General features: G+C 40.7%; 1 protein-coding gene across 8 annotated transcripts in view; it reads right to left on the reverse strand.

Moving 5' to 3' along the window:
* Positions 1-353: 353 nt before the first annotated feature.
* LOC114494341 (neuronal regeneration related protein) overlaps positions 354-24,025 on the reverse strand; it is a 29,416-nt gene continuing 5,744 nt past the window's right edge. For 7 of the 8 annotated variants that reach the window (XR_003684393.2, XR_004902005.1, XR_004902006.1 and 4 more), the window contains 2 exons: positions 6,350-6,427; positions 354-2,096 (listed from right to left, as the gene is read on the reverse strand). Coding sequence is in view for 5 of the 8 variants with exons in the window: in XM_028509378.2 (XP_028365179.1) it covers positions 1,971-2,096; positions 6,350-6,427 (204 nt within the window). In the remaining 3 variants the exon portion in view is untranslated. Of the gene's footprint in view, positions 2,097-6,349; positions 6,428-19,424; positions 19,429-23,039; positions 23,045-24,025 lie in introns of those variants that run through there. The other variant, XM_028509394.1, reaches the window with a different exon arrangement.

Genomic DNA, 24,025 nt, shown 5'->3' on the forward strand with positions numbered 1-24,025 from the left:
AGGTCAGGTATCTTTTGGCACAGATAAGGAACACCACAGAATAGGTCCTAAAGGTAAATAGTAAGAGTGTGGGAGTGCCCTGAAAGGGGAAGAAACTGTGTAGAAATAAAGGGGTTTTGGTTTAATTCTTCTTGGTACCCAGAGGCTGCTCTGCAAATCCCACCCTAAGGAGCCAGTGCCTGGCCCCTAATCTCATAAAACCATCTGAAAGGAAAATGCACAAAAGGCAGAACTGATTTGATCCTTTTTGATATCTGCCCTTGGGCCTACTTTGGGGGCTCCAAGAACACATGAATTAACATGAACAGTGACAGCGTTCCAAAGCAGGCCTTTCCAATGACGAGCCAAGCCAGTTACCTTACAGCTTGTATATTTATTGAACAAATACTACTAAAATAGCTAAAATACATTGGGTACTTGTCATGAGTGCATCAGTAAAGATCACATTGTTACAAAAGCCTGCATTTTCAGCAGCACACAACTGCAACTCTACATGAATGCCACAGATGCAGAATACTGTTCTTGCTCTATTTACACAGCTGATACACCTATTCTAACAAAGAAGGGAGCGGGGAAGTGCACGAAGAACTCAGGCCAATGGGGGCGCGAGAAGAGAACAAAGAAGTGCAGCGCATGCATCGTCGATGGGTAACAGTTGAAGCGGAGCAGTTCAGAACAGAGCCTGCCCTGTCAAAGGAAGAGCTAAAAGACAGTTATATAAAAATTAAGGTGGGCTTTCAGACTGGCTAATGCAACAACATTCCGTGAGAAGATGGTATTTCTGATTTTTTTGTTTGTTTATCCGTTCCATTGGGAGCAAGGACAAAAATGTAAAATCTACACCTTGCTTATTAAAATTGTGGAAAAAGAATGTTCTGCCTTTTTAAAAAAAAAATTTTTGTAGACACTTTTTCCAACCTAATTTTTGGGAAAGGTGTAATTTTGCTATTCCGACTCAGACGCCAGTGTTTGGGTTTTTTTTTTTTTAGGGCATTTATTAAAAATGGAGTTTTTCCTTCCCCCCCAAATATTCTTTCAAAAAAAAGAACCAAGAGAGACACCTAAAAATGCCTGCCCAATTATTGCTTTTCTTTCTCTAAGTTAGGCGGGCGAGGCTACCCAAAGGAAGAGATTTGGTAAGTAAATTACAGTTTTGTGATTGCTCCCACTACGGTGGCTGCGGGTCCATGAGTGCCAGCCCATGAGACGTGGTCTCTTACACTCTCCCCGGTAGCATTCACTCAACCTACAACGCTGAAGAAGAAAGCCACACTGAAGACACAAGGAAAACAAGTCAATCCAGTCTAGAGAACAACATTCAGGGAAACAGAGTACCAACACCTTCTTAGAACATGGAAATAAAAAATAACTCCATCAGAGCTACCTCGCCAAGGAGCATGTTGAAAGTCCAAAATAGCACCATTCATCAGTGTCTCAGGTCCTGTGGCAGCATCTCGGTCACTTACCACAAGGAAACAATGAGTTTCAAACTACTTCTATACATCAAAAGAGTACATGGATAAAATATAGAGATATACAGACAATTGATGAACATAAACTACTAGGCTTGTTACATCTAAATGAAAAAAAAAAATGGGGACTCTCAGCCTCTGCAGGAAGCAGTCGGAGCCGTGTGAGTGCCGAGGCAGGAGTGGACCGGTTGTGTGAGAGCAGTGGGAGTGTGAGTTGTGGAAGACGTCGTCGTAGCGAACCAGGCCTGAGGGCCCACCTGTAAGGGTTGTAAACGTGGATTCACAGTGTGAAATTCTGAGCGTTTTCACTGGAGTCAGAATGATTAAAAACGGATTTGATGATACCTATTTGACCACTGTAAATTCTCTAAAGCAAGGCTCAGAGTCCCATAGTTTCTTCTTATACTTGATGATTTACACAGAAAAAAATCCCATATATGATACCATGACCTCATCAATACCCATACACCATACGTAATACAAATGGAGGTGTTATGATTAAAAAGAGTGGAGGTAACCGATTCTTGGGGAGTGGAGTTCATTGCTGCCAAGTGGAGTCAGGGAGGCAGCCTCGGTCTCGCCATTCTTCTTGCGGCCCACTCCCTGTGGGGCAGGAAGTCTTCCCTGAAAAGCAGGTGGACCCAGACACAAACAGATGAACACACACAAAAGAGAGACACACTTAGTCATGCTCTGAAACCATCTGAAATTTCTTTATCCTTGAATGCCCAATGTTTTGCAAACACAGTTTACATATTAAACACGGTTCACCTGAATGTAAATATTAGGTCTGTGGGGGCATAATAATTAAACACTAGCCGCCTTGGCTTCAGCAGAATCAAGTGCTTCTCTAAGGGCCGAGCCCAGCCATGTGGGAGGTGGCATTCCCCAGTGAGTCAGGTGTCTGAGGTCAGCATCGGATGGGGCCTGACCTAGAGCTGGGTGAGAGGTGCTCGCTGGAGTATTAATACATTTTTTTTTAAGTGTTCAATGGCTGTGATGGAGTAGGGAAATTGTCTATTTTCTAATATATAAGAAAAATATTTAAAAGCATATCAGAACTTGCACAAATGCAATTTATGTATGGCTCATTCCATTAGCACTGGCACAGTCCAGGTGGACCTTATGGTCAGAATCAGAAGTGGGAACCAAAGGTGGGAGTGTTTGAAAGGGAGGTGGTGTGGGGCCGGGGGTGGGAGGCGGGCTGGAAATAAGAGAACAGTGTGAAACTGAGGCCAGAAGAGAGAGACTCAGCTAGTTTGGACTGACTGGGTGAGGTTTTTGTGTTTCTGGCTAAAATAATCCAGCTGCAATATGACTGATGACCCCCCCGCTGAGCACCAATGGAAAGAAGCTCTCCACAGTAAGGGAGCGGTGAGAGGACAGGGCAGTGAACCCCATTTGGCACTGGATGATGCAAGAGTGGTCTCACTCTACTGCAAATAGACTGGATGCTCTGAACAGATATGGAGATAGTGATTCGACAAGTTCCTCCTTTAGAAAAGCTATTAACTACTGGAGTTTCTTGGGAAAAAAATTACCCATTGTGGTTTTAAAAGATCTTTTTTTTTCCTTTTTTGATCAGGTCACATATTTTAACAGGACATGTATAATAAACTAACTTGACGGGATATAATAACTTTGATTAAAGTGATAATCTTGCTTTGCGATCTGTAAATGATCACATTTGAATTTCTTTTTAACAAGAATTCAGACATCAGGAACTTCCTAACAACTTGAAACTGAATGTTTTCAGCAGCCCCAGGGTGAACTAAATGCCACAAATAATTCAACTTCAAAAAGACTTATTTACTGTATAGATTTTTCATATTAAACACCTAGTATGCCCAAATGTTGTACTTAAAAATCGCAGACATTGAGATATACAACATTTTTAGATGTATATCAAATCCACTCAGTATGTACTTTATTCCAGTCTTAGCTTGTGATTTAGAGGATGTTTTGATATAATTAAGTATCAACAGAACCAAACCAGAAAATTTAATTAAAATATAGTTCACCACTCACATACATTTAAGGATCTAGATAAATTTCCAAAAGCATTATATTGGGCCCTTCCTTTGAGTTGTGAAAATAAGTTCAATTTTGAAATTTTGGCATGCAATCCCAAAACTAAAAATAGAAAAGAAATACACTGTAATTCTGGTGTCTTTAAAATATTTGTTCCTTACCCCCCATCAAGCAGTTAGCATGTGTGTTTCGAGATATGACAGACTTAGGTTTTTAGACAGTGAAGAATTCAATGGTTCGAAATTGTCACAGGCCAGGAAGGAAAATCAAAAGTTCACAAACATCATTTCACTCAATGACTACCCTCTGCACCTGGCTGGGCTTAAATTGCTAACTTCAGCTCAGGCTTACTCTGTTCAAAAGTGAATATAAAGAGCATTCATCTGTCTCTATATAAATCTCAAGTCTTACTAATCTTGTACCTCCATGGAAAATACACAAAACGAAATAAAGAACTGAGTGGCATCTGGACAATTTGGAAAGAGGTTATATATAGGAAAAAAATGTGAAGGAGATTATTTCAGATGGGAATCTACATTTTTACTACTTTTCTCTCTTGTGAGGCTCCCAAACATTCACGTCTTCATTTATTATTCATGTTTTGAGTGCCTATTATGGCTTGAGTATGCTGTTAGATTTTAAACCTGCAGAGATTAAAACAGAAACAAAAAACAGTCCCTGCCCAGCCTGCTCTTCATTAACTTGCTGCAGGGAGCCGGCCAAGCACTGCTGGCCAATGGCAAGAAACGTGTAAGCCATGCAGGGTCTCCAATGCTGCAGCAGCCCAGGGGCCACCACCCAACAGTCTGTGGGGGAGGGGAGCGCGTGGGCAGATCAAGTTCTGCACAGCCTCCCACTGGAGGCTGGAATTTACTAGATTTCAATCGTTACCTCCTTTTGTCCATTAAAGAAAAGAAATAAAGAACAGTCTTCCTGCCCCCACTAAAGGAATTTTAGGCTTATATAGCAAGGGAAGGAGGCATTCTGAAGAGGGAACACAATGGTGTCCTATTTCTCCAGGAGTCAGGCCTTTTAAAAATTCAAGCAAAAATAATCCGACCTTCTCCCATCATCCAGCACATATGACCCCTAGAGGACTGAGGAACTTGAATAATCTAGAAGGTTGGAGGAGGGGACAATGTGTCCAATGGCTCCCACAGACGGGCTCTCCTGGGTGCCCCGACAGCTGAGCTACCTGGGGTTGGATCGCCCTCTGGGATGACGACTGTTAGTGTACGAATCCCCCAGGCACTCAAGCATGTGCCATGGACCAAGGCAGTCAAGCTTATTTTTCTTATGATTATACAAAGATGTGCTTTTCCAGAAGAAAACTTCTGGGAATAGGACAAATATATTATGCTTAAGATACTATTCACCTATTTAGAGAGGAAAGAACTTAAAATAACAGAAGGCCTGAATTGCAGGATCCATTGTGCCAACTGCAGGCAAGGCCTGGGACCAGGACCAGCCTTCCAAGAGGAAAAGGAGGCACTACTGACTCATGGAGGGACTCGCCTAGTCTTGTCTCTCTTGTAATCCTCTCACCAGTACCACAGAGAGGATACCTGGGTGCCTGTATGGGGCAGGAACTAATGAAAAGACTACACTCTCTCTTGCCCCTTCCATCATCATGCCTTACCCTCAGTGGCTCAGGGGAATTTTGCCCTGAGCCGGCCCTGCAAAGAATGTCTATTGTTATATGGCCAATGCTAGTGATATGGTGGTGGGGGATGGCGGGGTTCAGGTGTGTTTTAATACACCTTCCTCTCCAACTCTACAGGATCAGCACGAGCCTAGCTCAGACAGGGGCAAAATCATTTTGTTCACCTACTTCCCTGCCAATGATTTCAACCTTGACCTTCAGAAATTGTCTGAACAATTAAAAGCAATTTAGAATTGCTTTCTTTGAGTGCAAACTGCCAGTTGACACAATCTCTTCAAATTCTGCCTGCTAGTAAAAGATAAGAGAATTGCTGAAATCATTTAGTGTAAATAAGAGAGTTTTCAAACATTGAAACATCAGTAATAGCTGGGCAGGCCTCATCACTGGTCAGTTACACATATGAAACTTTTAAATGTTTATTTTTATTTTCAATGAACTCTATTTGTTTTTATTAGCTGCAAAATCAGGAGGTCAGTGGTAAAAGTACAATCCTCCTACTTAATGGTCATATGATATTTACCATAACAAGCAACGTCCAAAGGTATTTATAGTAAAAACTGGTAAAAGATTTTTAAATGTTTTTGTTGGTTCCCCCCACCCCCACCAGAAATGGTGCTAAAATCTAAAATGTAAATTTTACAAATTATTTAAGGCAGAGAATTGTCACATCTAAGATGTCAGCACAATGAAAGCATGTTTCCCAAAAATAGTTTAGGCCTAAAAATTAAAAGAAAGAAATATAACAGTTTTTTATAATGTTCTTTCTGTTTTGATTCATGGGTCATTTTATCAAACATTCAGGCATTATTTTCAGACAACACTGTCATCACCTTATCTTTTAAGATATTTTTCAGCTTGAGCATCATATTTGACTTTCTCTACCCAGAAACAGAACAAAAAGTTAAAAATTGTATAATGTACATTGGCTCCACAGTTATTAAATGAAAACTTGCCTTGGACTTGTCAAGAAAGGAAGGTAATGTGAACTTCAAGTGTCACGGACTTTAGGAGATGATTCCTTTTGTAGTATATGTTATTTCCAAGGTCAAAATAATATCAGATAAATGAATTATGATTGTAGACTATAATGAATACTAAAAATAAAAATGAGTAACTCTGATGTTTTAAAAAAAATTGTTCCTAAATTTAATACAATTAACAAAATAGCAGCTAAGGATTTTACCTTAGGAAGCCTTCCCTCCATTTCCTTATTTGGAAATGGCTCTTGGCTGACCCAGACAGAGAGATCTGGGTAATAAACCTGTAAGAGACACAAGAGCACACACATTTAGATTAAAAACAGCATCCGCTTTCAAACCACCTGTGATCGGCTTTAATGAGCTCAATCCTCCTCAGCAATCACTTACTTCCCAACTGCAACTCTGGAGTGCTGGGGAAGCCCATCTACTCTGTCAGACTGTTAATGTGCTTCTGAATGTTGGCTGCACTCAGGAGAGTTTAGCTCTATGTCTTCCCAGACTAAGTCCAATAGAGCCGAGATATCAATCAATGTTATCTTTAGCATGCCAAGGGGCAGCCTCATGGCATGACTGGCTGAGCAAAGAAAGGCACCGGGGACACCTAACTTTCAAAGCAGCCTATGATAAGAATCCCTGCAAAATCCCATGTTTATTAGATAAATATGCCATGCGTCCATCAAACACTGTTAGGGGTTATCCTGATCACTCTGTAGAAGGCTCGAGATTATGCACAGAGCATAAGGAGGAAAGGAAGCAGCAGCCTGCATTCTCCCAGGTCCATGTAACCCCCAACAACACACTGCCCAGCTGCCTTGAAGTAGCAAAGTGTCTGAGCGAGGGGCAGGGAGATGGGCAGCATCGCTGTGGATGATTCACAGAATACCAGCTGATGGATTTAGGGGTGAGGTGGAGAGAGTGAGTCGAACTGAATAACTCTCCTTTGACTATCTAGACAAACGGTTATTATTATAAGAAGTCTGTCTACCAGCTGTCCTCCATCTCCCGGAAAGACAGGGGTTGGGCTCAGGACTTAAACTAGAGCAGATTCAGGTTAGCCATAAGAAAGAACTTGGCAGAATTGTTAAATTGCTAAAAAGAATTCAGAGAGGAAAAATGTGAAATCTACTGTAAGAAATTAGAAACAGAATTTAACAACTTAATTCAGGGCTAATTCACATTTGATAAAGCCCTTCTTGAAGGTAGGGGAGGAAATTAGGTAAGATTTCCTCCACATCTGATTCTCTAAATACTGTCTGGAAAACAGGTTTAAGTCCTATTCTACATTTATTAATACTCACGTTTAGTAAATAATATTAAGAATCACACCTCATTAATAGATTAACAAACAGACTTACATGTTGTTTTTGATTTGGGAAGCCCAGATGTGGTAGCCTAACCCCTGGGCTAACTGAGATGTTTGCAATGTCCCAATCAACCTATTTGCTCAGGAGGTGTGAGGTACAAAATGTGGATGGCTGCGCTGGTTCCTTGGGATAGTCTAACAGTAACTTCGCTCGACTCCAGTAACATTTACAGCACATCCCAGTTCACAGAGCGATTTTATATAAATTACTTAACTCATCCTGACAATAACCCTGTGATAGGTCTTAACATTACACAGGTGATGAGACTGAAACTCAGAGAGGTCACCAGACTTGCCCAAAGTTACAAGGTCAGTGTAGGATAGGACTTATAAAAAACCTGTTTTCCAGACTCTAAACTTCAGTTCTTCCCACTATCCCAATGTTCTTGAATTATCCCAGAATGCAAATTGCCTACCACAGCTCAAACACTACAGCGTCCATAGCCAACACATATATTTAGGTCTTAAATATTTGAGAATTCATCTGGGAAGAACTGCACCTATTTTCTGACTTAGTACTGAGTCTGCTTTCCAGGCCATTTGCCTCCCCCCAAATCAATCTCCTTCCTCTTGCTCAGCTTTCCCCTCCTTTGACCAGCCCCTTCTGGGAGAATGCCACCATCTTCTTCATCTGGGACAAAGAGCCACCCTGACGTGCCCTGCAACCAGGAAGGGGTAAAGAAAACAAACGAATCCCAGCTTGGGCTGAATTTCAGGAGACCCTACATTGGGATCAAAGGCAAGGCTGTAAATCAAAAAATATATATATAAGCCAATAATAATAATTACATTTCTACATTACTACTTTTCTTTTTTTAATTTAAGTATTTTATTGTCTGTGCTATTATAGTTGTCCCAATTTTGCTCCCTTTGCCCTGCCTCCACCCAGTCCGCCCCCTACTTCCATAGTCTGTCCTCACGCCACTGTCCATGTCCAAGGGTCCTTCATGTATGTTCTTTGACTCATCCCTTCACTTTCTTTCAGTCAGTCCCCACTGCCCCCTCCCCTTTTACAGCTGTCAGCCTGTTCCATGTTTCTATGCCTCTGATTCTATTTTGCTCATTAGTTTATTTTGTTCATTAGATTCCACTTAAAAGTGAGATCATATGGTATTTGTCTTTCAGCGACTGGCTTATTTCACTTAGCATAATGTTCTCCAGTTACTACTTTTAAAAGCACACTTTAAGTACCATTAAAAATAATACACATATTAATGAGATATAAAGTTTTCCTGTAAGCCCAAAACATTGATAAAAATGCACATAAAAACTTCATAGACACATGGACACAATGTAAAGGAAAATCAAGTAAACATGTTATGTTTGTGTTCTTGTGATTTTCTGTGATATTCTATTTTAACAAAATCACATTGTTCTAAGCATTTAACTTCTAGGTTCACCCAACTCTGATTTGTAGTGAAAAAATAGCTTGTCTCTCAGAAATTATTATACTTATTCTTACAATTTATTTTCCCAAGAACTTAACTTTCCTTTAAAAAAAAGAAAGAAAAACTGTCAGTGACTTTTTGCCAAAGAACTCAGGAAGACGAGCATCTTATAGTGAAACCCACAAAGGAGGAAACTTCCCCATCTACCTCAAATTTGCTCTTTGGAAACAATTTAGCCACAGATTTGACAAGGATATTCCTAATTAGGCATTTTTTAGTGTTTGACTCATAAAGTAATCAATGCACACTTTAGGAAAAATAAATGACGCTTTGGCCTTGTGGTCAATTCTTTGTGTCTTTCAGAATCAGAACTTTAAGCCCCAAATGGCAGGGGCAGAGGAGCCTGTTACCTTCTGAAAACCTGCCCAGCTGGTCTCTAAGAACTCCGCATATCCCTGCACATGGTAGCTAAAGGAGATACTTTAACTTCCTTTCGTGATTTTGGAAAAAGATGGTAGATTATTGGAAATATATGCTACCGTCATTACAGCTTTTTTCTTATACCTATGGTGTTTTGAGACTCTTAAATGGAGGACTTAAGAGAAAAAAAATCTATGACAATTATTACCCTCTCACACATAATTCAAAACACCTTCGCTCACGCATGCATTCACCATGAGTCTGTGAGTCGCCCGCAATGCACTGGACACTGTTGGGCTCTGGGGACTGCAGGAAGAGAACAGAGTTCCTGCCTTCTAGGAGCTCAAACAAGCAGCGGGTAGGGGCAGCAGAGGCGTGAAGACCTTCTAAAAGATGACTTTAAAAGTGTGTGCTAGGAGCTGCATCATGTCCTCCTCCACCCCAAACCCATACTTTGAAGTCCTAACCCCCAATACCTCAAAAAGAGCCTATACTTGAAGACAGTTGTTAAGGAGGTCATGAGAGTGGGCCCTAATCCAGTTGGACTGGTGTCCTTCTAAAGAAGGCCATGGGGATGCAGACACACAGAGAGGGGAGGTGATGTGAAGAATCAGGCAGCAGAGGACTGTCTACAAGCCAAGGGGTGAAGTCTCAGAAGAAACTGACCCTACCGACACCTTGCCCTCAGACTTCCAGACTCCAGAATTGTGAGAAATGGCCTTTTGTTGTTTAAGCCAGCTGGTCTGTGGGACTTTGCTTTGACAGCCCCAGCAAACTAATACAGTACTTTAAGTGCGATTTTTTAAAAAAGTACAGTTCATGTCAAATGTAATGGCTGTTGGAATATGTATCAACAGAGTAAAAACAAACAGAATCAACATTTAGCAGAGCATCCAGTAGCACAGTCAACAGAGGAAATGTGGGTGGCGGCAAGCAAATCTGAAGCAACTCCACGGGCTGCTTCGCCCTGTTTTTTACCTAGGCCAGAATATTAGGAGCTGACAATGACCCTGACCACTGAGGCTGCTGAATACTGATAATATGTGGGTCAGAAAACAGGGAAAAGGTGATCTGTCTTTCCAGAGTCCTGTTCTTGCTGGACCCTAAAGCTGTTTGTTCCTCTTGGCACTGGTCAATTATGCCCTGAAGGTGGACACATGGCTTAAACTATATTGCATTCATTCACTTTTCTGGATTCAAGCTGTGTTTCTCATGAACATCAATTAAACTAACTTTTTCATGTTTTTAACTTCACTGAACTCTCTTTCTCTTTATGGTGGATCTCAGAAATGTAAGCGATCTGGGTAGTCCACAAGGGAACACCTCATAACTGTTGTTTTATTAAATATGTAAGCCAAGTGCACCTTGATCTTGACAAGAAGAGTATGTGTCCTCTTAAAAGTGTCTTCCATGTATAAAATATGCATTTGTTTGTTCTTGTTCAAGTAAAATCCTCAAAACTCTCCAGAACAGCAATTTTCAATGGTGTGCTGCAAGGATTTTTAAACATGCAATACCCAACTAACTATATAGTGAGGGGCACTGACCTGTTTTCCATTAGACTGTCAAATAAAAAAATAATAGTCGACACAACAATAGCTGTCCAGTGTGGCTGAATCAAAATTACACCTATTTTTCTGTCAGATCTGCAAAAATATATATCTTTTCTGGTGTGCTGCAGAACTTTAGTAATTAGTTTACATGTGCCCTGAGATGGAAAAAGTTGAAAATTGCTGCTCTAGATGACTGTTCTTCCAGAAGTTAGAAATTAGAAAGGCAAGCTCTTTCCTCAACAATTGAGAAAACACTGTGAAAATATAGAGGGAAAGGAAAACTTCGTTGTCTTAAATTCCAGTACATGCAAAGGTTTTGTTTAAATTCTGGGAAAGGTTGAGTGTTTATGCCTGTCACTGAATATGTTAGTTAATACATCTTTTTCCACAAGGCTACACTTATGTCACTGATGACTACATAAAAAACAACTGAAAAGCCACATTCATTTAAATACACTAATCACAGTAGATGTGCATTTAAATATCCATGAGCAACTCTTAGGTAAAAGCAATCTTTTTGCTTCCAAGTATACTTAACGTATTTAAACCCACAACATATTTAAATACAGTTTAATGGTGAAAATGTACTATTTCTTACTGATTCTTTACATGTGGCTGGGTATTTAAGTTTCAACTGTCTACCACAGCATTTAAGTTGAGAATGTAATGCTCAAGGTTTTTTGTTTTTTAAATCTCTCTTTCAAGGATCGTTTTACTCTGTGGACAACACATATGAAAAATGACTTCATTTTTTTAGTCTATAAGGTAATTAGCTAGGCAATGATTATTACTTGGTATCCCAATCAGAAAAATAAAATGTGGGGAAAATCAGAGACCACTCCTACAAGGTCCTAAAAAAATGCAAACTAGATTATCCCTTAAATTCTTTTAAAAAATATTTTAAGCTTTTTATTTCAAAATTTGCTCTTGATTTTCCAATAGTATGCTTCATGTACAGAATCAATCTAATCTATATTTCCTATCACTTCTATACTGCATGTACAATTTGAATTATATTTACTTATTGCCTATCTCTAAATTTGTCTTCTCCTCTGTTTACTGTCTTTATCACTATTTCTTTGGGGAGACTGCTATGTGAAATTGATCCTCCAAGGTAGAGTCATGGCTTTATCCAGAGCTTAAATACAACACATACATGCATGTTGCTTACTTAATTGGTTAACATACTGTCTCAGAAACCTGCTATGAAGATGTGGCATGGCCTGGTTAACAACCATAATTGTATTTCCTGTCCTTGATGGAGTTCTGTGTGCATAAGAATACACACACATGGCCTCTTTATGTCTTAACAAGGATAGGTGCCCACCCCATGTAACTGGGAAAGTGGGCTGGGGCAGCAGGTGTCCGACCTGCATAATTAATCCTTTGAGCAGCAAAGGAGTATATTTCATAATCTCTCTGCCAATTAAACAGTGTGCGTGTGTCTGCATGTATACGTGTTCCATTCTGCCTAATTGGTTGGAAAGCTGTGGAACCTAGTACTGTAATACAAGGGGACATTACTTTCATACACGAACACTTCATTTCTGCAAATACCCTTTGAAGTGAAGCTATTAAGAGTCTCCCTCAAAAGCCACTCTGCTCCCAGGTGCTACTGGTCACGTGAGGGCAGGATGTAAACTGAGACTATAAATGAGCTACAAGGATCATTTTCTCTGAACAGCATTACATCAATGATTAGATGGTGCCAAAAGATGATGCACTGTCTCTCTAGAGACGAGTCTTAGAGACCTGTCTAACCCTGGGAATGCCACTTGCAGATGAAGCACATAGTGGAGGGAATGGAATGCATTGCAACTAGAGGACAAAGGATAAGCAAGCAGAATGTGGAGCCACTCTGGACATTCTGGAAAGCAGAATAAAAGTGTTAGTTGGTGCCCAGGTTGGCAAACATCTTGGTTTGGGAATTAAATGTAACATGCAGAGACCTAATTTATGTACACAATGTGCACACGCACACACACAAAGCACACACACCGGAGCTGGCTGTGGTAACAACGAATAATTACAGAGAAAGCATTACAAAACATTCTCAGCCATAAAAGTTCCCCTGCCAGAAAGGAGAGGATGGCCTTTCAGGGCAGTGCTGTATCACTGCATGTGCTGACACTCCCTGCTTTTCCACGGTCTGACAGGGCATGAACCTGAAGAAATGGGGCTAGGAAGACAAGAAGGTTCAACGAGGAAGACAATGCTAGCTCACAAATTGGTTAAGCCTGTTGGGTGCATATGTCCACCATGAGCACAGAAAATGGTCATGTTTTATAAATATCACACAGTAGATTATGTTACTGCCCACTTTTTTGCCCAAATTTTTGAGGGGAAAAAAGGATACGCATTATACACAAGTAGTACCTGAAATACCTTGTATCTGTTCTTGTGACAATTATTTGTTAAAATTTCTTGTAGCATAATATGTTCAAAAAATAAATTTTAAAATTCCTTTATAATGCAAAAAACAAGTATCTAGATATACATAAATAAATAATGGGATTAAACAATGAAAAGGAAAGACTGCATGGGTACACGTTATACACGGCAAAATACAGTGTGTGCGGCCACAGGCGTCTGACACAAGCTGTGTGGACTTGACAGTGGATCCTCTACCTTCACGCTGCTCATCGTGAGGCCATGTTGGGAGGACCCTGACGACTATGTGGGGACCGGGCAGCTGTGGAATTTTATTTCTAAATTTCAACTAGGCAGAGAACACAAAAGGAAATCTCCTGGCAACAAAATGAAAGTGTTTACATGTGAAATTAATCGTCAGCACAAAGAGCTCTCAGAGTCACTCTGCTCCACAATATAATACTGGGCTTGTTTGGCTACTGAGTCTTTTAAAATTTGATTTCTAAGAATAAGAGCAAAGACTTTCAAGAGGAGCAATGAATCAAGTCAGGAGCAAGCCACAAAAGGTTAACAACATTATCCAACTTTGCTTTTTTAACACTATTTAAAACAGGTCGTTGGATGAGTTTTCAGGGCTTTGATGGTGTGTGGTTCAAGGCAGGGTGCAGCAGCAGCTGGGCCCATTGAGCATGGTGAACAGAGAGGTGAGCGGCAAGCATTTCTGTGGGGAAACTCCTCCTCTCATCCCAGCCCAGCCCCGCTCCTTTCCAAGAAGAAAGAACATGCTTAGCACAAAGCGATCCACCTAAAGACTCCATAAATCCAAAAAAGGGAGTTACTGATCGAGGAATTCTCAGACTTCTGCCAAGACACCCTCCCCTGGGCTGGAGGTCAGCCTGGGACAGTAATAAGAGCCAAACTGTGGACAGGACTCAAGGAATCAAGTTCAACACTTCAAACCTTGACTTTTCATGGTCGACTTTTCTTTTCAGCGGTGAAGACAAAACAAAGTACAAAGAGTTGATAACAGCCCAAAGTAAATGAGAAGGAAAGTACAAGAATAAAGCTTGGAAGCAATCTCACAAGGGATATCTAAGGAGACGTTTTTCAAACAGAAAAAAAAATAAAGCAGCTTTTTAAAGCCCTGGTTTAAGATTAAGCAGTTTGTGAATGAACAATAAAAAATAAAGGCCACAAAACAAGGTATTTGCTCTTTTTTGGTAGAAAAAAAAATACTGGCCTTTGTTAACTAGCAGCAAAAGGAAAAGAAAAGAAAAGGCCCCTCAGGCATTTAAGCACAGCATAAGCTTTTCCTTGCCTCCCTGACCTCAACAAATATGTTAATAAAATCTTCAACCTCCCTGGAGTGGAACCAGAGTAAATATTTACTTAACACATCTGAGTTCTAAGTCTGGACCACCTTATTCCTTTATATGAATTGGTTTTCATTTGTAATCAAGAAATGAAAAACACTACATTTTGTGTTTTCTCCAACTTTTTAAGATAACAGGAAGAAGGAAAGAAAGGAAGAAAAACTACATTGTGCTCTCATACACCAGACTGCACTTTGAATTTCTGAACCTTGCATATTCTTCTCCACAAATGAGAGCAGTGCTGTTGCTATGCTTTCCAGTACCAGACATCTGGAGCTGGCGGGACTTTCCCCAGGCACATTCCAAGGCTGATAGGAAACATCTAGACTTGCTTTTATTAGCTGGTTTGAATAATTTTAGGTATGCTGGGTTTCACCTACAAATAACTATATAAGAAATATGATTTCTACTCACCAAGAATACTATTTTTCTTTCTTCTTGTCCTAAAATTACTGGTGCTAGCCATTAAAATCTTAGAAAATTTTCACCAACAACATGGAAGAAAAAGTCTTCAAAAATCAGATTTCTTTTGTTAAAGTCCTCAATGAAAGGCTAGTGAGGTACGTATTTATTTATCTAGACATAGAAATTCTGGATTTTTCTTGGTCTGGGTGAGTGATGCGATAGCCAGTTACTTTTGAGAAAGTTGAGAACATTTCAGAACATCTCCCTTTGCTGACAAGTACAAGGCTGAGCTTCCCAGGAAGTATGCCTTTCTCCCAGAGCACTCACCGCAGAGGAGGCTCTTCCCTCTTTCCATCAGTGCCCCTCGTCCGGCCAGCAGCTGCACACCCCTCAGCACTGAGCAGAGGTCACCTTTTCCGCTGGCACTGTCTTGGTCATTGAAAGACTGATTATCTCTTCAACAACAAACAGCATCACGACAGGTAACCGAATCAAGAGGGAAAGTGGTTTCTAATGGGGGGGGGGTGGTATTTAAAATGGGCTTAAATCAGAGTCTAGCTGGTTATCTCCTAAGAAGTCTGCCTTTAAAAAAAGAAAAACTATTACCAGATCTATAGCCCTATGCTATAAGAACTCAGGCCACAGACAGGCTACCAGAAAGCTTCCAATAACATGTCCTCTAAGAAAACCAGCAAGAACTAAAAGTACAAGAGAATAGGAAAACATTAGGATGGATGTGCTCCTGTGCACAACTGGAGTTTCAACCCCATTGGGTGCAGCGTAGTCTAATTCAGTAGAAGGCTTCTTTCTCTCCAATGAGGGCTCAGCCACACAGTAGAACCCTGGGAAGCAGAGAAGATCTAAGCGGTAGCCACCAACCCAAATTGGTAAGCTATTTCAGGGCTGGGAGTAACGGAAGAAACAAGTACCTCAAGAGTCGTGAAGATAACTGCGAGAGGCATGCCAAATCGGGAGGCTAGGTTCCCTGGAAAAGGGCTCGCACACGCGAATCCACATGCAAAAGATGGCAATGCAAACTCAGACCTGCATTCCAAGTCCAGACCACACTCACCGACAAGAGAGCACTTTGACCTCGTCTTTCTGTCTTTCTTCCCTCGTAAACCAATCACCAAAACTACACTTCTCCAAAGGAAGAGAACTGTGAACATTCTGTGGGACTTGCTGGAAACCACGTAGGCAGAGTATGTAAGTTTGGGAACCAGTTTTCTGTGGAAATGCATATAGCATTCATTATAATGTATTTTTTAAATTTTAGGCATGTTTTCCAGGCACACTCATGTAATCCTCATGGTGCTCTTTCAAGGATGAAGTGCATCAATACATGTAAAGTGCCAGCAACAGGGTCAGGCGCATAAGCGCATGTGGATTAACTACCACTATCACCATCCGCACCACTCCGTAGATGAGAACACTGCAGGGCCACGAGTCGGGGAGCCTGCCCAAGGTCACAAAACCAAGAAATGGGCAAGATGGGATGCACACCCAGCCTCTCCTCTCACAGAATAGTTTGTCAGTATCGATCTTCTCTGCTATTTTCCCTAAGCCACCTGGAGTGATGCCACGAGGCCTCTTGAATGATGGAGCCTGTTTTCAATCCCCCAAGAAATGGGGAGCATCTCTGCTTAGTGCACTTGTGATGAAATTTAGGTGCATTTCTGACACCTACTGTCAAGAGTAATTTTCTTAAGAACATATGTTGCTCTGTGCTGCCTGCGTTTTTGATAAATAGCCGCCCTTCAAAAATAACTTACCTTAAAAAAAACAGCACTGTTTGCAGGCACAGAGGGTTTGCTCTGCAGTGTCCGCGTGTCCACCATCGTTGAGGAAGGAGCAGCAACTTTGGTTGGCTACATTAGGACTTTGGGTCTAAGTAAACTAGTGATCACAGCTTTGTCTTTTTTCAATTTTCCCCGAAAGGAATTGTTCAACACAATACATGTATCTATCAATCATTGCAGCTAATTATACAGGGCATGTGCTAAGAAACTAACTTGTCTTAATATAACCCCCAGATGAACTCTCAAACTAACCTGCCTCTCAGATGGCCTAGAAATGGACAGTCTAATTCAGAATGTTTTCTCCTATCAGATGCATTTTCGATCACATTCACTGTAAGTATGCTTTCAAAAGTTCAGTCAATTTACAAACAAACTGCTTAATGGAAGCACAATTAAAATCCCATATTTATCAAAGATCTGAAGATATACAAACCATACACTACGTAAAAATATAAAATGGTCCAAGTTGAAGAGGAAGAATATAAAAACTTATTAAACCAGAAAGAAAGTGGGTGAACTAAGAATGGTAATTCAGAATGAAAAACAGAATTTAACCTGACTCCATTTGGAAACTGTTAATGACTGTGGTAGAATCTCAGATGGTTCTAAAGACAGAAAAATGGAAAGATGAAGATGGGGTAACAAGCCAGTAATCAGTTATTTCTACTGCATAGGCGCCAGATAGAGAAAAACAAAGGAAACTGTATTTGACCCTCAGATCACATGCAGAGCGCTGTGCCCAGGCCCAGGCCCGGGCCCAGGCCAGGCCGCAGAGTCCCTCTGGCTTTGTCCAAACAACGTAAGAACACCTGGTCAATTCTGTAAAAATACACATTCATTATCAGATGAATTATTTCTATGATGCCAAAGAGCAAATTTAATTGAATTTCTGATTGAATTGATTGTGACAGTGTAGACAGTTAAGCTTCATATAATAAAATTAAAGTTTAAAAAGCAGTCCTAATTTAAAAAAAAAAAGAAAAAGGAATAGGCTTAATGAAGATAAAATGAAAAGATGTGGAGACTTGGCTCCCAGACCTTGGTAACAAGATCAGAACAATTTAAGATTCTATTATCAAGAAGTGAGCAAAATATCCACAGCCAGAGGCATTTCATGATGTATCAGTAGACCCAAGTCTCCATAGGGCAGCATGAAATGGAGACTCAGTTATGGTCCAGAGCACCCAGGCTTCAGAACCAGTCAGATCCTGGTAAATGAGGAGCAGAATTATAAAGATGAGAAAGGCTCAGTGACGATGTGGGCAGGATTAACTGAACTGGTTGGGTATATAAACTCAATTATCCAATCAATTAAGAAATATTTACTAAGTACTTACTTTCTGTGACACATTGAGTTTTTGGTAGACAGTTTTCAATCCTATAGAATGAACATCTTATCAAAGAGTATGCCCCATTAGTTTGGGCTGGTAGTGCTAAAGTAGCAAAGACATGTTTTTTCCAAAAAAGTTTTTTTAGAACTAAGCCACCAGAGCCTGGGACACCTTTTCAGGGAATCAGTGGGCTAATCAATTCATCTTTCCAAATTCTAATTCTCTTACCTATACAACTAAAGTCCCTGATACTGCCTGTTTCAGAGTGGGTCCATTTCCTGCATGGTATTCATTCTTTCAGCCAGTATTATATCCCCAAAATGTAGCAGGCACCAGGCTAGGTGTCCAACTTTGTGCTGCCACAGCCATACCACACACACACTGATATTGAGATTCAGCAACTGCCTGGCAAATGTGCAAAGAACAGACTTGGAGATCATGGTCCCACAAAGTGTTCAGGGTAACCTTCTCTAACAGGACATCATAAAGGGAATGAAACGGTATGTCTTGGGAAAGTACCTAGTAATACTCCCTTACTTGGGGTCATGTTTATAAGTATCTTACTGAACACCTTTTATCCATCTAACTTCTGACTCTAGTTTTTCCTTGACAGTTCTGAACGTTGACTGCCAGAGATGCAGTATCTTCTCCTAACTTCTACTCTTTCCTGTTCTGTGTCCGACACTGACTTTGTATCTGACACTGACTTTATCCAATAAAGATGTCCTCAAAATGCCTGGACCCATTTTCAACACAACCTGTGTCTGTTTCTCCCCGGTCAGCCGTTGGGCTGCAGTACTTTTCCCTGCTGGAACAGTATCAAACACAGCTCAGACAGGAAGGCTGGTACCTGCCCCAGTCATCAAAGGGCAGTGGTGTGCGATGGTGATCTGAGTAAGGGCTGGAGTGGAGAAGGGAGAAACGCTAGACCTGGGCAGCCACACCAGGGCTCATGCACGTTATGAATCTCCCTCTTGTTTTAATTACTTATTGGTATGAGCCTTTGGCTCGTCATTTTACTGGCAATGACTATTCAGCCAATCAATGGCTCTGGTTCCCCATTTCAGCTTAAAAGGGGCAAACAGACCTTCCTTTCACTGGCCACACTTTCTTATGTGTCTCCTCCTTCTCTTTTCTAAACACGTGTTACATTTGTATTTTAGTCTCTGAAAGTAAGGATGAACCCTGAAAAGGCAGTCTAAAATCAAGGGTTTAAAACTGTCTTCAGCTAGACAATCATACCTCTTTTAAGGCAAAAAAAGCTTAGAGTGGAAACCATTCTAAGGTAATAACAGGCAATAATTTCATTTATGAAGATTTCATTACCTTGTGAAACCAGAGCAAAGTATGCTCTGCTGTCACGAATGCCTCACTCAGAATGCTAAGAGACAAACCATGGAGATGCTGGGAAAAAACGCCATTAATAACACTGTGAACAATGGTGCTCCCCAGCCAAGGTTTCGGGTCTGTGGATCTACTCTAAAATGAGACTCCTCTTCCAGCAGGCCAGACCAAACTGACTGTGTGGACTCTCTCAAGGTCTCTTCTGTCTAAACAAGTGTAAAGGAAGGGAGCCCAGAATTTGAAAGTTGTTTCTGTAGAGTGCTTAGATTTCACTTAGCTCTCCCCACACCCTTACCTCCCTAACACTGAGCCTTCTGAAATGTTCAGTGAGAGGGGCTTTTCAGCAGCAAATTCATCATCTGTGTGTTTTTATATATTTCATAATCTGAACTATCACAACTCTGCAAAGTGTTGGGAGGTTACTAGTTATAAATCCCAAGGTGAGCCACCTGGTTCGTCTCAGAAAACACCCACATCTCCATGCATCCAAGACCTCTGACTCACACATTCATGTCACAGACATTTATTGATCACTAGGGATGTGCCAGATCCTGGAGGGGCATTGGAGCAGCTACCAGACCGGTCCCGGATATGGGATCTGTTCCAAGGTCCCATTAGAGCACGTCAATGAGGGCTACAGTTTCCTTCCACTTTGCAGAAAGAAAAGGCCAAACCACTTCACTAGCTGTTCTTGAGTTCCCGCTCAATGATGAAACTTTTCCACATCTGAATTCACCATCTTACTGATAGAGGAAAAGGGGAAAAAATGAGGCTTCATAGCCTTACCTCCTACCAGGATGACAGGGATGACGCTGAGTTACTAGGGGGTCAATTTTCTTGTTTCAAATTTCCAATCTTGGAGGGTAGAAAAGAGCTACAGAAAAAAGGCAGCTATAGGTAGAATGTTGTGTGATGAGTGTACAGAGGAGCACAAGATGATTCCCGCTGGAAATACTGGGGTGAGTGTCATAAAAGGGTTAGTATTTAAACCCAGTCTAAAAGAGCATCTTTACTCTGTCAAGAGGAGCATTCTTTCTAGGAGTGAGCAAGCAGAGGCACAGGAGGAGGGACTCCTGGGGCCCATTAGAATAATAAGTGGCCTGCTTCCTCCAAGAAAATGTGGTCCATTGAGGCTAGAAATCTAGTATTAGTTCACACAGCCCCTGGCATGGCTTTCTAGCCACAAAAATTAAATTCATGAAGGTCGAAACACAGAAGCTGGACAAAAATTATCTGAAACTATGACGTGGGAGTAGGTAGAAAGAATTCAGAGAAATGCTTACCTACATCACTGTTATTGAGAGACTCAGAGATGAGTCGACCTCATCTGATGGGGCGGAAAGAGTGAGCAACACCATTTCATGTCGACAGTCCTGCCGCTGCGGAATTCTAAGGTAGGTGCTATTATCAAGTGCTATTATCAAGAAATTCCAGAAAATCCTCTTCCTCTTGGTTTTCCCCAACTTTTGTATATCATGTGATGAGATTCTCTTTAGATGGCCACCGGACTACTGACTAAATTAGTAACAGCCTGTAGGCCTCAAATCATAAACAATTTTATTATGATGATGTAAGGAAGTGTTGGCTTGAATTCTGAGAAAGTGTATCTGGCTAATCAGGAAGAACTGGAGGGAGAAAGAACCAGCTGGGTACATGTGGTTACAACTGATTAGCACATGGCTACATGGCTACACCCAGCCAGCCTTGCAGAGGGGAGCATGGTGCCTCCTTTTGGGCAGCTGGCACAGAGTGACTCCCTCTCTGGCCAAGTGGACATCTCTGAGCTGCTGGGACTGGCCAATGGAAGTGCTACCACTTTCTCAAAAAAGAAAAAAGAGGTTAAGTGTGCTCCTTTCTTCCTTCCTAAGTCCTTCTTGCTAGGGACCTTCTTTCTCTCCACCCAAGCCCAAGGAGAGTGAGAGGCAGCAACAGAGCGAGCTTACATTTAACCAGAAAACATTGGAGAGTGTGTGTGCTACTTTCTATTGGGCACAACCAAAAGGCAAAGGACCTGACCCAGGCTGGAACCTGAGTGAGAGCCTCAGGCCATCTCTAAGACGCCTGCTCAATGGCAGCCTATGGCTCAGCACATCAGGTCCTTGACTTCTAGGTCTAGTTTCTGAGCTCCGTCCTTGATAGCCAATGGGCCCTAAGAGGACAAGGACATTCTCTACTGCAGTAAAAATGAATTATGCTCATTCTCACAAGCATACCTAATGTATTCCCTTTTTCTGGAATGTGTTTCTCTCTTATCTAAATCTACCCAAATACTCTCAATTCTTTATTCACTCCGTATTTATTAAGGACAGTGCTAAGCCCTAGAGACAAAAAGCTTGAGAAGACATAGTACCTGCTCTCAAGGAGCAAATAGTGCACTTCTAGGTTTCCATATTTCTGCCAACTCCCACTGGTTGTTAATGGTACACCATACTGAAGATTTTGAGATCATATTCAGGCTGAATAATAATAATGACCACCGAGGTTGATTAGCAATGTCTGCCACAGCTGTGGCAGGAGTCAGTGGTGACATGTATGCCATATAATTGCCATGTCTGGGTCTAGCTTAATTTCTACCTCCTTAAAAAAAAATACTCCCCTACAATCCCCAGTCCCTGGTCCTCAAGCACTCTTCTGAATTGTACTGCATTGCACTTGTTAAGTTTGTCATGCATGTTGTCTTCCTTCCACAACTAAAATATAAATTCACTGAGGGTATATGGCAAGTGTGCACTTTCTATAAGGTAAAGAACTAAGCACAAATAAAATGCTGAAAAAGTAAATAAAAACCTTGTTCAGTTGACGTGGGAACAGACACATAATCCTACTGCTAACTCTTCTCAGTCTCTTCAGTACTTTCAGACATGGCATCTTTGTGTTCTTGGGATCACCTTCAAAGCCTCAAACAATCAGACTATGTTGGAAATAAGTGAGGGCTTTACATTTCCAACACTGGGAGCAAAGCTCCTCCTGGATCCCAGAGGGGATTTTTATGGCCTAGGAGAAGTTGGGGTGAGCTTTGAGAACCACACCTGATCAAACCCAGAGAGCTAGCATCTCACCAGGTTGCTGAGAGTTTGGCATGAAAAACTGGTAAAGGAGGGCAACTGAAAGCCACTCTTTTTTGGTAAGTGGCTTTATAGTCTAATGCCCTTTTTTCTCCCATTAATAAACTATGGAAAGTGACTTGTTGTGAAAACTAAAATACACTCAGGTCAACTTCGTAGATTTTTAGAAGGTAAGGATATGTATGACTTCTAGTTCACCCAAACTAAACACAATTAAGCCATTAACAACAAATAAAAGAAGTCCAACTTTACATACATTAGTCTGCAAAGAACAAATAGTTACTGGCCTTCTAACATACATTGAATACTTGATTAAGCACTGTATACAAACTTTATAACCCTCTGGGTACCGATAACTTAGTTGGTCAGGGAAAGAAATGCATATGATCTAACCAACAAATAAAGAGAGTACAATCTAATGGTATACTCATGTTAACACCAAGTCATTACTACTCATAACTGAATTGATATTTAGAGTCTACTTGAGAGTCATGTGGATGCTTAAACCCTAAATTATTAGAACTGCTAATACTTGTCATGCACTAATAGATCAATTTCAGAGTCCCTGCTATTCTTTAAACCACTGAGATGAGAAAATCTTGAAGCTATCCCTAGATGCAAAATATGTCTAGAAATACCCATTTCAGATAAATTTAGACATAATAAATAATATTTTTAGCAGTCATAATTTCTACAGATGTGGGCTGAGATTTACGGTTAACCTGTTTTCCAGTTCAAAGCAAAGGAGAAGTTGAACATTGGAATCTTTTAACATATCTTTACCAACCAAGATGACGTAGTCCAAGTACATTCAATACATTTTCCTCTGATATATTCTAGTTGGATTTGCTGATAAAATTTCTTTGTCCCTAGTCTTTTCCTGTATAACAAAGGAATTATTCAAATAATTCAGACAAGTCCTTCCCACTCCTATATCACTCCAGCAACATTTTAAACAACCAAAATGAATCAGATGAAATCAAGTGTTTTTTTTAACATAATTATTCAGATAATTATCTCAATCCTCCATTTCACTTTGCCTGTGAGGATAAGACCTTAAAAGACTTTCCAGTCAGAACAGCACTAGGTAAAACATCTGCACGACGAAGGAAGTCACGGTATTTCACTCGGAGGCTCCCACGTCAGTCCAGGGTGGATGGGCATTTAATGTACAAAACTAGAAATCTGGAGGTTCCTCACTTTGTTCAGTAAAATATTCCTGTTTTAGAAATCTTTTTTTTTTCCTACTTGAACAATATTCATCCTAGGATGTAAAATAAAGTGAACTCCTTCAGTGTATTTATGATGATCTCATTTACATACAAGTTTTTAAGAACTGTATTGAGTTAAAATAGAATGATACCTTAAATGGGTATTTATTCCAAGATTTCTGCTAATATACCTTCTGCCTGAATTATCTATGCAGCTCAAAAGGAAGCTGGACTGAGGTTAAACCCAGACAGACCAT

Source organism: Phyllostomus discolor, chromosome 3 (genome assembly GCF_004126475.2).
Source record: "Phyllostomus discolor isolate MPI-MPIP mPhyDis1 chromosome 3, mPhyDis1.pri.v3, whole genome shotgun sequence".
NCBI classification, from domain to species: Eukaryota; Metazoa; Chordata; class Mammalia; order Chiroptera; family Phyllostomidae; genus Phyllostomus; species Phyllostomus discolor.